This window comes from Artemia sp. Qi Xiang Cuo, chromosome 6 (assembly GCF_049724085.1).
Source record: "Artemia sp. Qi Xiang Cuo chromosome 6, ASM4972408v1, whole genome shotgun sequence".
NCBI classification, from domain to species: domain Eukaryota; kingdom Metazoa; phylum Arthropoda; class Branchiopoda; order Anostraca; family Artemiidae; genus Artemia; species Artemia sp. Qi Xiang Cuo.
This window is the reverse complement of record NC_142799.1, coordinates 77,727,861-77,742,009: the sequence shown is the minus strand read 5'-3', so window position 1 is coordinate 77,742,009 and position 14,149 is coordinate 77,727,861. Positions and strand designations below refer to the sequence as shown.

The following is a 14,149-nucleotide window of genomic DNA, read 5'->3' as shown; positions in this document are numbered from 1 at the left end:
ACGAGGCGTCGCATCAAAAATCAAGAAAGAAAATGAAGAAGAAGAATAGAGATCTACTTTTCCGAAAAGGGTCAAGGGCACTGTTTCCCTTATAATTGATTTCGAATGTGCTAATGGAGTGAAAATATACACTAGCCAAATCTCGGTGTTAATAAAAGTTTATTGTGAATAGGTCTTTAGCAGACCATCCCGGAGCCCCAGAAAGTTTGCGGCAGGAGTCACTTTGAGTGATGAGAATAATGGCTCACTTATCCTCAAGGGCGACTCTACGACACTTTCATTGGGGGGGACGGGGTAAGAGGGGTCTACTTTCGGATATTCAAGGAGCATGGGCTATATAATAATTATTTCTTCACATTACTGAGGGGGGGGGGCAACTGCCCCCCTTGCACCTCCCAAACTTTCCCCTGCTTATCCTGGTTTCCTTCGATCTCTAGTTTCCCGCTAGCTGCCAGTTATTTGATGCCAAGCTCAACGACTGTCAGTGGCGGATCCAGGGGGCGAGGGAGCGCCCCCCTAGCGTAGTCTAATGTAATGTAATTTACTTATTTAACTCAGGTTTGCGTTAATTAAACTTGCTCCTGACGCAAGTTTATCAGATCAGCCTATTCCCCCCCCCACTAAATTTGTTTTTATCGGATCAACCTATTTTGCACACCCCCCCTCCGCTAAAAAAAATCCTGGATCGGCCCCTAGCGACTCTCCGTCTGCAGCCTCAGTCAACGCAGAAGCAATAGCTCCTACACTTTCTCCATTGCCTTTATTAAATAAATAAAAAAAAATCAACTGAAAGTAAGGAGCTACATTAAAACTTAAAACAAACAGAAAATATTCCGTATATGAGGGGGTTGCCCCCTCCTCAATCCCTCGCTCTTTATGCTAAAGTTGTTTAGTGTTTTAAAAAGGCTTTAGAGCGAGATCTTACGCAAATGCTGCTCACTCTTCATGCCAAAACTTGACTCTTTTTTTTCTTTTTTTTTATTACCTTAATGCTTTGAGAAAGAATACTCTGACACAAGAGCAATAATAATAACAAATTTAAACTAATAATAACTGATAATTTACATACAAATTATTAAAAATAACCACTGTATTTAAGCATGGTTATAAACAGTTCAGAATCTTTGATCACAATATTTCGAAAATGAAAGGGCTCATTTAGTTCCATTTAATTGAAACAATAAAGTTTGTGTTCAAGCATTTTGAAAGGAGAGCGGCAAATAAAGCACTTGCAATTAACGATAACTGGGTTTTCTGGATTCTAAAATCATTTCAGGAAAATACTTGGCAAACATTAGAGAAAAGAGGGGTAGCTTGAAGTGAAGGCAGCCTCCCCAATAGAGGATAATTTATGTCTATTTTAAGTTTTAACGTTGCTGTCTACCATGGCCATATCCAGGATTTTTGTCGGAGGGAGGGTACATAAAACGTTAGACAACTCATCAAAAATTTGTTTTTATGCATTTTATTACGTTTTTACGAATCGGACAAAGATTTCGGGGAGGGGGTTCAAACTCCCTAAACCCCACCCTCTGGATACGGCCTTGCACTCTACATTTATTTGAATAAAAAAAAATTATTTACTCTAAAACCGAAATGAGAAATGACTATGAATGATGAGGGTCAAATAAACTATCAAATGGGGATAAATCCATTTATTTAGACAGTGAAAAAAAACAGGTAAAAAAGTCCAGATATTTCGATCAATTTTTATTTCTACTGAAGACGGTCGCTGTATATGAGATTGAAATATCTGGACTTTTGTACCTGTTTTTTCAATTTCTAAATAAATGGATTTATCCCCATTTGAAAGTTTATTTGTTCGTCTTTGAACGGCAGTGTGGTCTAAGAAAACAACACCTAATTTAAAGATGTTATGTCGAAAGCACAACGAGGGTGGCCGGGTGCCTTCTGATTCTTTCTTTTACTGGATAATAATGGCACTGCAGCTCAGAATTTACGTTCGGACGAGCCCTTTGTCAACTTTGCACTATTGTCTGTTCTATGTAAACAGGTTGGGAAAAAATGAATAATACATGGGAGATACGTCGCTATTTAACTTAGTCTACGCACTAATGTAGACCATTATATAATTATGTTCTTTATATAACAAAATTTTATATTTATAATATACAAGAGAGACCTAAAGTTACTACAAAAACAATTACTTCTGCCAGCTCAACAATTATCTCAGACAGTGTTATGTACTGTATGACAAAAATCAACAAAATTATTCAGCTACAACTGAACTTTATTTTTTTTACAGATTTCCTCCTAGTTAAATCTTCGGGGGAAAAGATGTTTACACAAAAAAAAATATGGTTTCAGCTCTCCATGTAAAAGTTATGGAAATAGTAGCCAAAAAGGGTTGTTCAAGTCAGCCATTCAAACCAAAAAGGGCTTAGCTGCCTCGGGGGTTGATCTGTCACAGTTGTCAATAGCTTCATTCCGGGAGTATTCTACATGGTCTAAATCTAAAAAACTTATCTCAGAAATTACCGATTAATACATTCAATAGACAGTGGCAGGTTATACGCGAAATTAATACTTCCGATAGACTCATTTATGAAGAGAATGTCTCCCCCTTCTTTTAATCCAATTTTTGTGCCTCTGAATTCACGTTTTAGTTTATTTACGATTTTTCCTTCCAAAAAACAAGTTTTAACCAAAAGAAAAATATTTAACATCGAGCTCGAAATATTCATTGATACCCCGGCTAAGTACTAAGGTCAGTGCAAACGAAACCGGATTAAAATTAAGATTAAGTAGATTAAGATTAAGCTTAATTAAAATTGAGTGGAAACTTGTTCAACCATATATCTCTTAAATGGGGGAAATTTTGGGAACTCAATTTTAACGAAAAAGGCCTCAGAATGCAGTTTTCATTAATAGCCGGCACCAAATCTAAAAAAAAGAACGTGAGTGAAAAATCAGCAAAAATAAGCTAAAAACATATGGCACAAAACCGCTAAAAAAGGTGTAGCTTTCCTTTGAAACTATAGTTGTCTCGTCTCTAGAAATAAACATATTGTTAACATTTCATTTTTTATGGACAAAAAGCACTGTCGAATTTAAGGAATTAGTTCCGCTTATTTCCTTGGTTCCACGTGATGCACTGACAACTTGGTGGAGCGTGGCAACACTGACAAAACGTGGTACCACCCTACCTTTAAAACAAACAAAAGAAATATTTTAGATATTTCTAGATATCTTTCTTAGATATCGACATAGTAATATCTTATTATAGTATAGTATAGTATCTTATTATAGATATTATGAATATCTTATTAAACCATAGAAAAACTACGGTTTCCAGATATGAATTGACCCAAGATAGGTCGAGGGGCAAAAACTGGTTGTATTTTGACGTCTTGGTATTTTCAAGGGGGGGGGGGTTAAAAACGACTGTGTCTACAAAGCTTCAACTTCAGATAGCTGTTGCTGTGGAGTTTCCTTCTCGAGAGACAATGTTCCTGAGCAAACTGTATAAGACACAACACAAATATACGGAAAAAAATCTATTAATGGGTTAGAAGAAAACTGAGTTGAAAGTATTTATTTTCCGAGATATAAAGATTTCCCATTTACAATATTGAGTTTTAAAAACCACAAAATGGTTATTCCGGTTCATTTTGAAATTTTTCAGGGATCTTAATCCTAGTTGTGGTCAGTTGAGCTATATTTATATTGACGCAACTCTCATGTCACCATGGGCACCCATAAGGGATGTAAGGGCAGTAGGGAGCCACCCCCCCCCTGGCTGAATGACGCTGCCTTGTATTTTTACATTTTTGTTCTGAGATTTCTATTATACAACGCTGGAAGTGCCAGTTAGATCAGGTAAGCCCCCCCTACAATTCAGCTTATGGGCGCCCATGCATGTCACTCTGGGATTAAAGGTAATGAGAAAGCAGATTTAACCACAGAGAAAAAGAGGAACTACATGTAAAAAATCTTGTGACTCATAACTGTTCGCTCTTTTTACGGGCTTAGCGTTTCACAGAGAAGAACCAATCAGGTGAAATCTTAATATTCCATCATTTTTGCTGACCTAAAATTTTCACACACAAACACGAGAAAACCAATCAGGTTTAACAAAGAGGGGTTATTTACTTGTCTTTTAGACATAAGCTTGAGGCACCGTGGGATTGGCTAGACGTAAACCAGTGAAATCGAAGCGCATTTTTTTTTTTACCACGGTGCTACAGGACTATGCTCTCACCTTTTTTCTTTTATCTAGCCTATTTGCTAGATGTGAAAGCCAAAAACCCTAGTGGTCCGAGCAAGGCTGTATCCATAATGAAGGTGGACGTGATACCCCATTTTGACCCCCCCCCCATAATTTTTTTTGTCCAACTTGTGCAAAATAAACACTAATACATGTAAACAAATTTTTGTCGAATATCGTAAATGTTTTTTTGTAAAGCCCCTCCCCGGAACAAAGAGCCACCCCCCTCCCCGAACGACATCCTAGATACGTTCATGGGCCTGAGCCTCAACCGGTAGGTCCACCACGGATGCAAATTAACGCAACTATACTTACGTTGAGCCAACAACACATTTAAGGTTGGTTCGGAGATGGCTGGTCCATTCTGTGTTGTACGAAGCCTCAAGTTTTCAGGAGAATTGCACTGCTCTGAAGGAGAAGAGGCGGGTGAATATTTCATATCCCCCAATCCTTCACCATCATCTCCTTCATCATTATCACCATCATCGTTGTCTTCCGAAATCTCACCCATGAACATCTGAAAGAAAGTTAGAGATAAATTACTAAAAATTATGAATATGACTTTGAAACAGGGGGGGGGGAACCAGCCAGCGATTTTGGAAAAGTTTTAGTTGAACACCTTTATGAGGAAGGTGGCAATGCGAGTTTAGTAATTATAGAGGTATTAGCTTTAAACCCATAGGAAGCAAATTACTTAGCATTATGATAGTTATTAGATTAAGAGATGCTGTAGATGAAGTCTAATGAGAAGAACAGTGTGGATCTAGGAAGGGGAGAGGACTGTCCTCGAGGATGGGTCGAACCAATTTTCACTCTTAGATTAATTATTGAGAAGTGTCTGAATCATCGGATCCTTTAGAGCTCAGTTTTATACATTATAAACATGAACTTTATTCAGCTAATAGAAATGCTTTAGTGAAAGTCCTATCCTTGTATGGCATACCAGATAAGTACATTAAAGTCGTTAGTGCTATGTACGAGAACAATATTGCTCCGGCTAAGGCAGGAGTTGAAGAGGAACCATGAGTTGAGTAGGGTTGTGTTTTATTCCCGTTTTTAGGGATTATTTTGATTGACTTTATCCCAGGAAACACTGGAAAAACTACATGAGAGTATGAAATTAAATGCGAAGGTAAAACTCTGCTTAATTTGATTATTCAGATGATTTGAGGGGGCTATCGCAGGAGTTGAATAGGAACCATGAGTTGAGTAGGGTTGTGTTTTATTCCCGTTTTTAGGGATTATTTTTGATTGACTTTATCCTAGGGAACACGGAAAAAAAGTTTATGAGAGCATGAAATTAAATGTGAAGGTAAAACACTACTTGATTTAATTATTCAGATGATTTGAGTGGGCTAGATAAAATTTTAGTAAAATGAATAGATTTTTTGGAAGTTTTGACAGTTCAAGGTACAAGAACAGGTCTGAAAATTAATGTTTTCCAAGAAATTTTTTACTGGGAAATGGTCTTAAATAATTCTGGGTCAATTCTACACACACACACACAAAAAAAAAAAACGACTTACATGGAGACGCTACACTACGCCCTGCTCCGTGAGTCAGGAAAGCTTACGGTTAGACAAATTTCCAAGAAGCATCTGAATTTCAGATGTCAGGTGAGGCGGAAAAAAACCTGGTGCTGCTGAAAGAACAAGAAGACCCCGCTCCATAGATCATTATTTTAACCCGCGTTTTAAGAAGAAAGGCAACACTATTGGACACAAAAATATTCCAGCGAGACTAAAAACTTAAAATAGATCATTTATTTTTCATACGATTTATCAATTTATAACAGGCCAGGTAATTTGACAAATTTGCTCCAAAATTATTTACGTGTTTATATTAAGATTTAAAATAATTTTATCATTGTCAGCTTTTATCCATTTCACTAGGATCGTCGCCATGGATTCCGCATGCATTCGGAATTTTCAAATGAATTCTGGGGTTCCACATGAATTCTGGGGTTCCTCAAGCTAGCTTACATTTTTGCCAGTTGATCCAACAGTATCCCAAGATTCACTTGCAAAACAATCCAAGAATTGAAAAATATCAAAAGATATTTTAACATACATCCTTAATATATTATACTAGGAAAGTGTTTAATATTCATACTTTTCCAAAACAGTGGCGTCAATGGAAGGGGAGAAGTTGAACCTTTGCCTCTATGATTTTTTGCACCCTTCAAGATTTAGAAAATACCTTTTTAGGGGGTATTTTCATTAAAAATACTTTTTTGATATTTCCATTGAAAAAAAAACATGATGAATTCCCCCCTAGATATTGCACAAAACATTCCCCCTCTCTAACTTTCATGAATTGACGCAACTGTATCCTAAGATCGTAAGCAGAAAGATAGAAAAAAGAAGAGAAGATGATTCTGTGAAATTTTGGGTTTACATTTCGTCATTGACCCAGAGTGTGGCTCATGCTACTGACAAAGAGCATTATTTTGGGCAGAATTTGACCATATTTTGGGCTGTGACAGAATGGAATAAATGACGCCCCATTAGTAAGGATGGAAAATCCAAAAGGGTGGCAACAATGCCATACAAATATATTAAATTGATGAAAATGATACTGCGGTAATTATCAATGACACCAATTAATGTAAATTTCAGGGGGATTTTTTTGAAGATACATAAAAGGCTCTTTTTCAAAATCTAGATAGATGGCCTTTTGGTTTCATTTTTTTTAACGGAAATGCCAAAAAGGGTATTTTTCAAAGTGTACCCTTGGCAATAATGTTATAGTGACATATTTTTACTAACACTCATTGCTATTATCCTAACAAACAGCAATTTCACAAATTAATAGCATCCAGAACTAGATAAGAAAACAAATAGGCCGACAGTCAAAATAAGATGGGTAGCTCGTGCATAGCTATCTCAGACAAGATAATTTTTATTTTTTGATTACTAAATTACATGCTAAAAATGATTGATATAGTCTCATTAATTATATCGACTGACATTTCTACACGGACAATCAAACTATATTTCGTTTTTACTTGTATTATTAGCACATTGCAACTGGAAGCTACCCCGGGCTAGTGCTTTGGAGTTCGAACCCTCTGTATTCAATTTCCATTCAAATATACAAATCTTTGTTATACAATATGAATATACTAAAATACAACATACTAAAAATGTTGCTGTAAAACGTGTATTCTCTCCTACAACTCGTTTATTTTTGGACCTTTTTGAAGTTACTCCCCTTCCTCAATTTCGGATGAAACATGTCTTCGTTAGGTATGTTTTCCACAGGGAGACAAGGGGAGATGTTTGCAAATTACAATTGTGCGGTTAAGGGAAGAAATTAGCACTCACCTGTTACGCGACTCTTATGTTCCCTTTTTTTATATTTAATGTTAGTCAATGCTGTCACTCAGTGGCGTATCGGATATTAAAGTTAGGGTTTCATCAGAGTCATTTCAGGGGGAGCGGGTTTCTGCTTTTGAGCTCAAACTCTTTTCGTGAATTAAATAAAAAAAACAAGTTTTTTTTACTGAAAGTAAGGAACGACGTTAAAACTTAAAACGAACAGAAATTATTCCGTATATGAAGGGGGCTGTCCCCTCCTCAACGCCTCGCTCTTTACGCTAAAGTTTTTTTATTGTTTAAAAAAATAGAGTTGTGAGAAAGTCAAACTTTAGCGTAAAGAGCGAGGCGTTGAGGAGGGGACAGCCCCTTCATATACGGAATAATTTCTGTTCGTTTTAAGTTTTAACGTCGTTCCTTACTTTCAGTTAAAAAAACTTGTTTTTTTTATTTAATTTTTGAACGTTTTTGAATTAATGCAGGTTTTGATTTTGGCTCACCGTACATGAATAATTAAAACAAAATTTGCATATTATATTTGGTTAAATGGCTTTCTCGAAACTTGTTTAATTTTATTTACGAACGTTTTTATTAGTAATAAATATACGTAACTTAGAATTAACTTACGTAACGAACTTCTATATTCATAAATTTTTAACACGTATATTAGGGGGTTCGCCCCCTAGTCAATACCCTGCTCTTTAAACTATAGTTCGAATTTTTTTTCCAGTTCTTTAAAAATGACCTCTTAATCACAATCAGTTGATCAGTTGAAAAACTTGTTTTTTTTATTTAATTCCTGATCTTTTTCTTTAATAATGCTGGGAAATCCGGCGCCCCCTTCATAGCAATGTCCCTTCCCCCATGAAAACTTCCTTCATGGAAAGATCCTTCCATATAGCCCCTGACCCTCTCCTTCCCCCACCTACCAGAAAAAATATCCTCTGAAAAAGTCTGTATACTTCCCAATAACCAATACTATATGTTAACATTGAGTAAAGTTCATAACTTTCAGCCCTCCCCCCGGGGACTTTGGGGGATCAAGTCATCCTAAAAGACATTTTTATCATAGTTTCGACCATGCTGAACAAAATACCTATCTTAAAAGAGTGATCGGAAGTTTTTGGGAAAAATATAAGCGTATGAGGGGAACTATGTTCCATCTATTTTTTTTGGTCACTTAAAAAAATAACTAGAACTTTAAAATTCCGTTACAATGAGACCTCCTAAGATCATTAAGGGCAACTGTATCGATACGATCACCCCAGGGAAAAAAAAACAAAAACAAAAAAACAAATAAACACGCATCCGTGATCTTTCTTCTGGCAAAAAATCCAAAATTCCATATTTTTGTAGATAGGAGCTTGAAACCTCTACAGTAAGGTTCTCTGATACGCTGAATATGATGGTGTGATTTTCATTAAGGTTCTATAACTTTTAGGGGGTCTTCCCCCCTTTTTTTGGAAATCAGCCAAATTTTCTCAGGTGCATAACTTTTGATGGATAGCTCTAAACTTGATGAAACTTATATATTTGAAATCAGCATTGAAATCTGATTCTTTTGATATATCTATTGGTATCAAAAACCCGTTTTCTAGAGTTTCGGTTACCATTGAGCCGGGTCGCTCCTTACTTACAGTTCGTTACCACGAACTGTTTGATGTAGACCTGTCATGTATATATATATATATATATATATATATATATATATATATATATATATATGTATGCATAAGAAATTTGAAATTCAAAATGTATTAGTTGCGGCATATAACATCAAAAGTGTGAAGACTTCATAACACTACCAGCTGAAAAACAAACCTATAAACCAAGGCCGTATCCAGGAGGAGGGGTTAGGGGGTCCCCCCCCACCCCGAAATGTTTGTCCGCCTCTTAAAAACGTAACAAAAAATATAAACAAATTTTTGATGCATTTTAAAGTTTTTTTTTATTAACCCCCCCCCCCCCCGACCGAAAAAATCCTGGATACGACCCTGTTATAAACTATCAGTAGCAGATTGAACCTGCCTGTCGCAATGGCTTTTCCCTCATAAAATGGCGACTTTCAACAATCAACCATGCTGTTTTATCAGGCCCTTGAGCCTTACGAGGGGGGCGAAGTAATTAGTTTTTTTCTGTATTAAACAAATTGATATATAAAATAATATTGAACGATTAAAGTAATTATATCCAAGAAACTGAGGCAGCTTTGTGTCACTGCGCTGCTCTCGTGCAACGAGTTGTTAGTAGGAGCAGTAGCACTCATTGAAAAGTAGTCCTGGGATGTGGTTGCAGCTCAACTAGTCAATCAGCTGACCGACTCTTATAATCTCGTAATGGAAATGCATTATTATGGCTGAATTGTTCATGCAGTAGTACAGTCAGGGGTGTGGTTGAAGATACTCATCCCTCTCTTATTCAAAGTATGGAAATTATTCTTTAGATGTTTAGATTCTTTAAAATTGTTTTTCCTTCACTATACATGGTTATTAGCCCCCTATTCAAAGTTGACCCTCCCCAAAAAACATAATAGACCCCTTCTCACAAAAATCCTGGATGGCCCTGTGGTCAAGAAAAATTATTTGTCTTTTGATTTCCGATATATTTATTAACTTAACATTTAAAAGGATATCCGAACAATTATTTATGTTTATTTAACCTCTTTATTTGGAATAATAAAATAAAAACAACCAATAAATAAGATCGGTATATTATGCCTATCTACAGCAGAAAAAAAGTGTTATGTATTTTCGTAACAATTGAAAGTAAATGTCACTGCACCCAAGGCCGAATCCAGGGGGGGGGGGGTTACTCGGTTTGACCCCCCCCCCCCTAAATGTTTTTTCGACTTGTAAAAACGTAACAAAAATGGTCATAAACAAATTTTGTATGTGTTTTTTGAGGTTTTTTATGTAACCCCCCCTAAAAAAAATATTAGTAACCCCCCCCGAACAAAATCCTGGATGCGCTTCTGATTGCACCCCTAAAGCACTGTCTGTTTTCATTGGATAGTGGTTGATTTACTTGAAGGAAGGCAAAAACATCCGAAATACGAATTATTTAAAGAATTTTTAAATAAAAGAATTTGTATTTTATAGTCCTTGTCCTTGATTTAAGTCAGTATAGACACATAGTACAGACGCATTTTTCCCCATTCTCTATCTCCTGAAAGGTTGACCATACAGCCAGGGCCATATCCAAGATTTTTTTTTTCAGGGGGGGGGGGAGGATTTACAAAAGAATTTTTTTCGAGGGAGGGGGGTTTACAAGAAAAAAATTATAAAACACATCAAAAATTTGTTTACATTCATTTTTGTTACGTTTTTTTACGAGTCGGATAAACATTTCAGGGGGGGGGGGGTTCAAACCTCCTACCCCCCTGAATACGGCCTGCCATACAGCATTAATTGAAATAAAATCATTAAAATAGTCGACTTAAAATAAGCCAGTCTTCTCTACCTTGTCAAAAGCAGTGGCATCAACTCATGAAAATGTAGAGGGGGGGGGGGCAAAATGTACTTTTCAATATCTATGGAGCACATTTGAAGTTTTATCAATTGTGTCAATGAAAATAATTCAAAAAAGGTATTTTTCAAAATCCAGGGTGGCAAAAAATTTAGAGGGTTGAGCCCCCAGCCCCGATTGACACACTTTCCAATTTCAATTGATGCTTGAATATGGTTGAAAACGGTTTCAAGGCGATAAGTGGAAGCGAAATAGGGAAAAGATTTCTATTTTAGCAGCTGAATTAATATGTAAATATGTATGCTGAACAAGGTCATATTTGTGACTTCAGCGACACCTCAACTCAACGGTTGAAACCATTTATAACCATTTTCAAGTTAGAACCAGAATTTGATAGTCCTTATGCGTGGATGGTGATATCAAAGTGACATCAATACAACATGACAGGACATTAATTCCAAACCAAAGCTATAAAGCTCAAACAGAGAAATTTTATAAATTAAAAATGAAAACCTGCTCAGCAAGATTATATTTATATAAGCCCTATAATTTTCAAAGTATTCTATATTTGCCCGGAAGAGTCTCCCGAGGCTGAGAATAGTTTCATAACACTCACCCCCAATCAGGTTCATCAGTCACTCCATCACACTTCACACACCCAAGATTGTATCTTTTGAAATCCTCAATACTTCAAATTCACAGATCAAAGGAACTTTAATGACTGATGTACCCACAAATTGAGTATGAATACGAACTCCCTCTTTTCTAATCGAATAACACATTTAAGAAAAAAAGAGGCGTTATTGATGACATGAGAATACCACAAAAAAGAGAGAACAGAAAATCTATAAATTAACCCAATATATGACCTGAGCCAATAACAGATTATTTTGGGTCCCACGAATCGTCGCTGCCACCTCTAGACGTTGTATATAATATTTTCACGTTGCTGAGATGATTTAAATATTATGATTAGTTAATTACAAAAGGCTCTAGATATAGAAATTTCCTTTTAAATGAGCCCTTAAACGGCTCTCTATGATGTTCCAGTGCGCCGCTAGCAGTGGAGAAAGGAAAAACATGAGCACATCAGCGCAACCCACGCAAAAAAGTTGTATAGAGTTATATAGAGTTACCTCTATAAGGTTTTTGGCCATGGCTATTCCAATTCGACCCCGGCGCCGCGCCGATGAGGGAAGACCGGCGGCGGCGGGGCCAAAAACAACACGCCGCGCCGCCGGTAAGATGTCGGCGGCGCGCCGCCGGCGTGATCAATGTTGACCGCAAACATTAATGTTTTCATCAGTCTTTCTCAAATCACAGCTTAAATTTACAACAAATTCGAGCCTATTCATGAGTTCAAAAATTCACAAGTCGCTGGCTGGAAACTGGTCTTCTTTGTTATTCATCAAGAGAAGTAGAAATCTGGTAGAAACGAAATGGATGTAAGGTTTCGGAACCCTTGCATAATACGAGTAGTTGAAGTATCTATTAGCTATGTATTCTTTACGTAAATAATTATCAAAATTAGCAGTTTTTTTCATCGAGCATTACTGCATATACAACTTCAAATACCGTATCACAAAATTCGTCAGTTATCTGGGTAAAAACTTTGAATATAACTTTGAACTTAGAAGCTTAATTTTTTCATAATGCCCTTTGCCAATATCTGCTTTGTCACCTTTAAAACAGTTGAAATGGGCGACTTTGATATTGATTAAATAAAAAAAACAAGTTTTTTAAACTGAAAGTAAGGAGCGACATTAAAACTTAAAACGAACAGAAATTATTCCGTATATGAAAGGGGCTGTCCCCTCCTCAACGCCTCGCTCTTTACGCTAAAGTTTTTTATTGTTTTAAAAAATAAAGTTGTGAGACAGAGTCAAACTTTAGCGTAAAGAGCGAGGCGTTGAGGAGGGACAGCCCCTTTCATATAGGGAATAATTTCTGTTCGTTTTAAGTTTTAATGTCGCTCCTTACTTTCAGTTTAAAAAACTTGTTTGTTTTTTTTATTTAATTTCTGATCGTTTTTTAGTTAATGCACCTTTTATTTGCATAAAAATTTTACTTTTCTTTTGCTAAATAGATGTCTTTACAAATTAACTTACGTAATTAACTTCTATATTCGTATATTTTTCTTCTGGCAAAAAATACAAAGTTGCAGATTTTTGCATATATGAGCTTGAAACCTATATAATAGGGTTTTCTGATACGCTGAATCTGACGGTGTGATTTTCATTAAAATTCTTTAACTTGTAGGGGATATTTCACCCCTCTTTAAAAAATCGAGTAAATTTTCTCAGGTTAGTAGCCTTTGATGAGTAATACTAAACTTAATAAAATTTATATATTTAGAATCAGCATTATAAACAAATTCTTTTGATACATTTATTGACATCAAAATTCCGTTTTTAAAAGTTTCGATTACTATTGAGCCGTATCGCTTGTTTTTTTATTGTTTTTTTTTGTTACGTATATGTTATTACGTATATGAGGGGGTTCTCCCCTTAGTCAATACCACGCCCTTTACGTTAAAAGTTAAAAAAAAAGTTTTGATTCACAAACCCCTGAATCACAAAAGCCGTTTAATTAGAATATATAGCTCTTTTGAAATCACTAAAAAAAACTGTAGCGTAAAGAGCGAGGTATTGAATTGGGGGAGAACCCCCTCACTTACGTTATAATTTCTGTTCGTTTTAAGTTCTAATATTCCTTCTTACATTTCAGTTGAAAAAACTTGATTTTTTTTATTTAATTTCTGATCGTTTTTTTAAATAATGCTTGGAAATCTGGCCCCCCCTTCATAGAAATGTCCCTTACCCCAAAGAAACATCCTCCACAGAAATATTCTTCAGAGTAACCCCCTCCTCTAGCCCCCCCCCCTCCAGAAAAAATCCTTCCTGAAAATGGTTGTATACTTCCAAATAACCAATAAATAATGCTGGCAAGTCCGGTGCCCCCTTCATGGCAATTTCCCTTCCCCCATGAAAACTTCCTTCATGAACAGATCCTCCAACATAACCCCCGACCCACCCTTCCCTCTCACTACCAGAAAAAAAAAACTCCTGAAAACTTCTGTATATTTCCCAATAACCAATACTAGGCTATATGTTAACATTGGGTAAAGTTCATAACTTTT

The 14,149-nt window shown here is 36.1% G+C and overlaps 1 protein-coding gene across 1 annotated transcript in view; it reads right to left on the bottom strand.

Moving 5' to 3' along the window:
• The window catches only part of bs (serum response factor blistered), a 201,410-nt gene that overhangs the window by 43,527 nt on the left and 143,734 nt on the right, over positions 1-14,149 (bottom strand). The window contains exon 4 of the mRNA XM_089091217.1: positions 4,544-4,745. Within this exon, the coding sequence (XP_088947343.1) occupies positions 4,544-4,745 (202 nt within the window). The remainder of the gene's footprint in view (positions 1-4,543; positions 4,746-14,149) is intronic.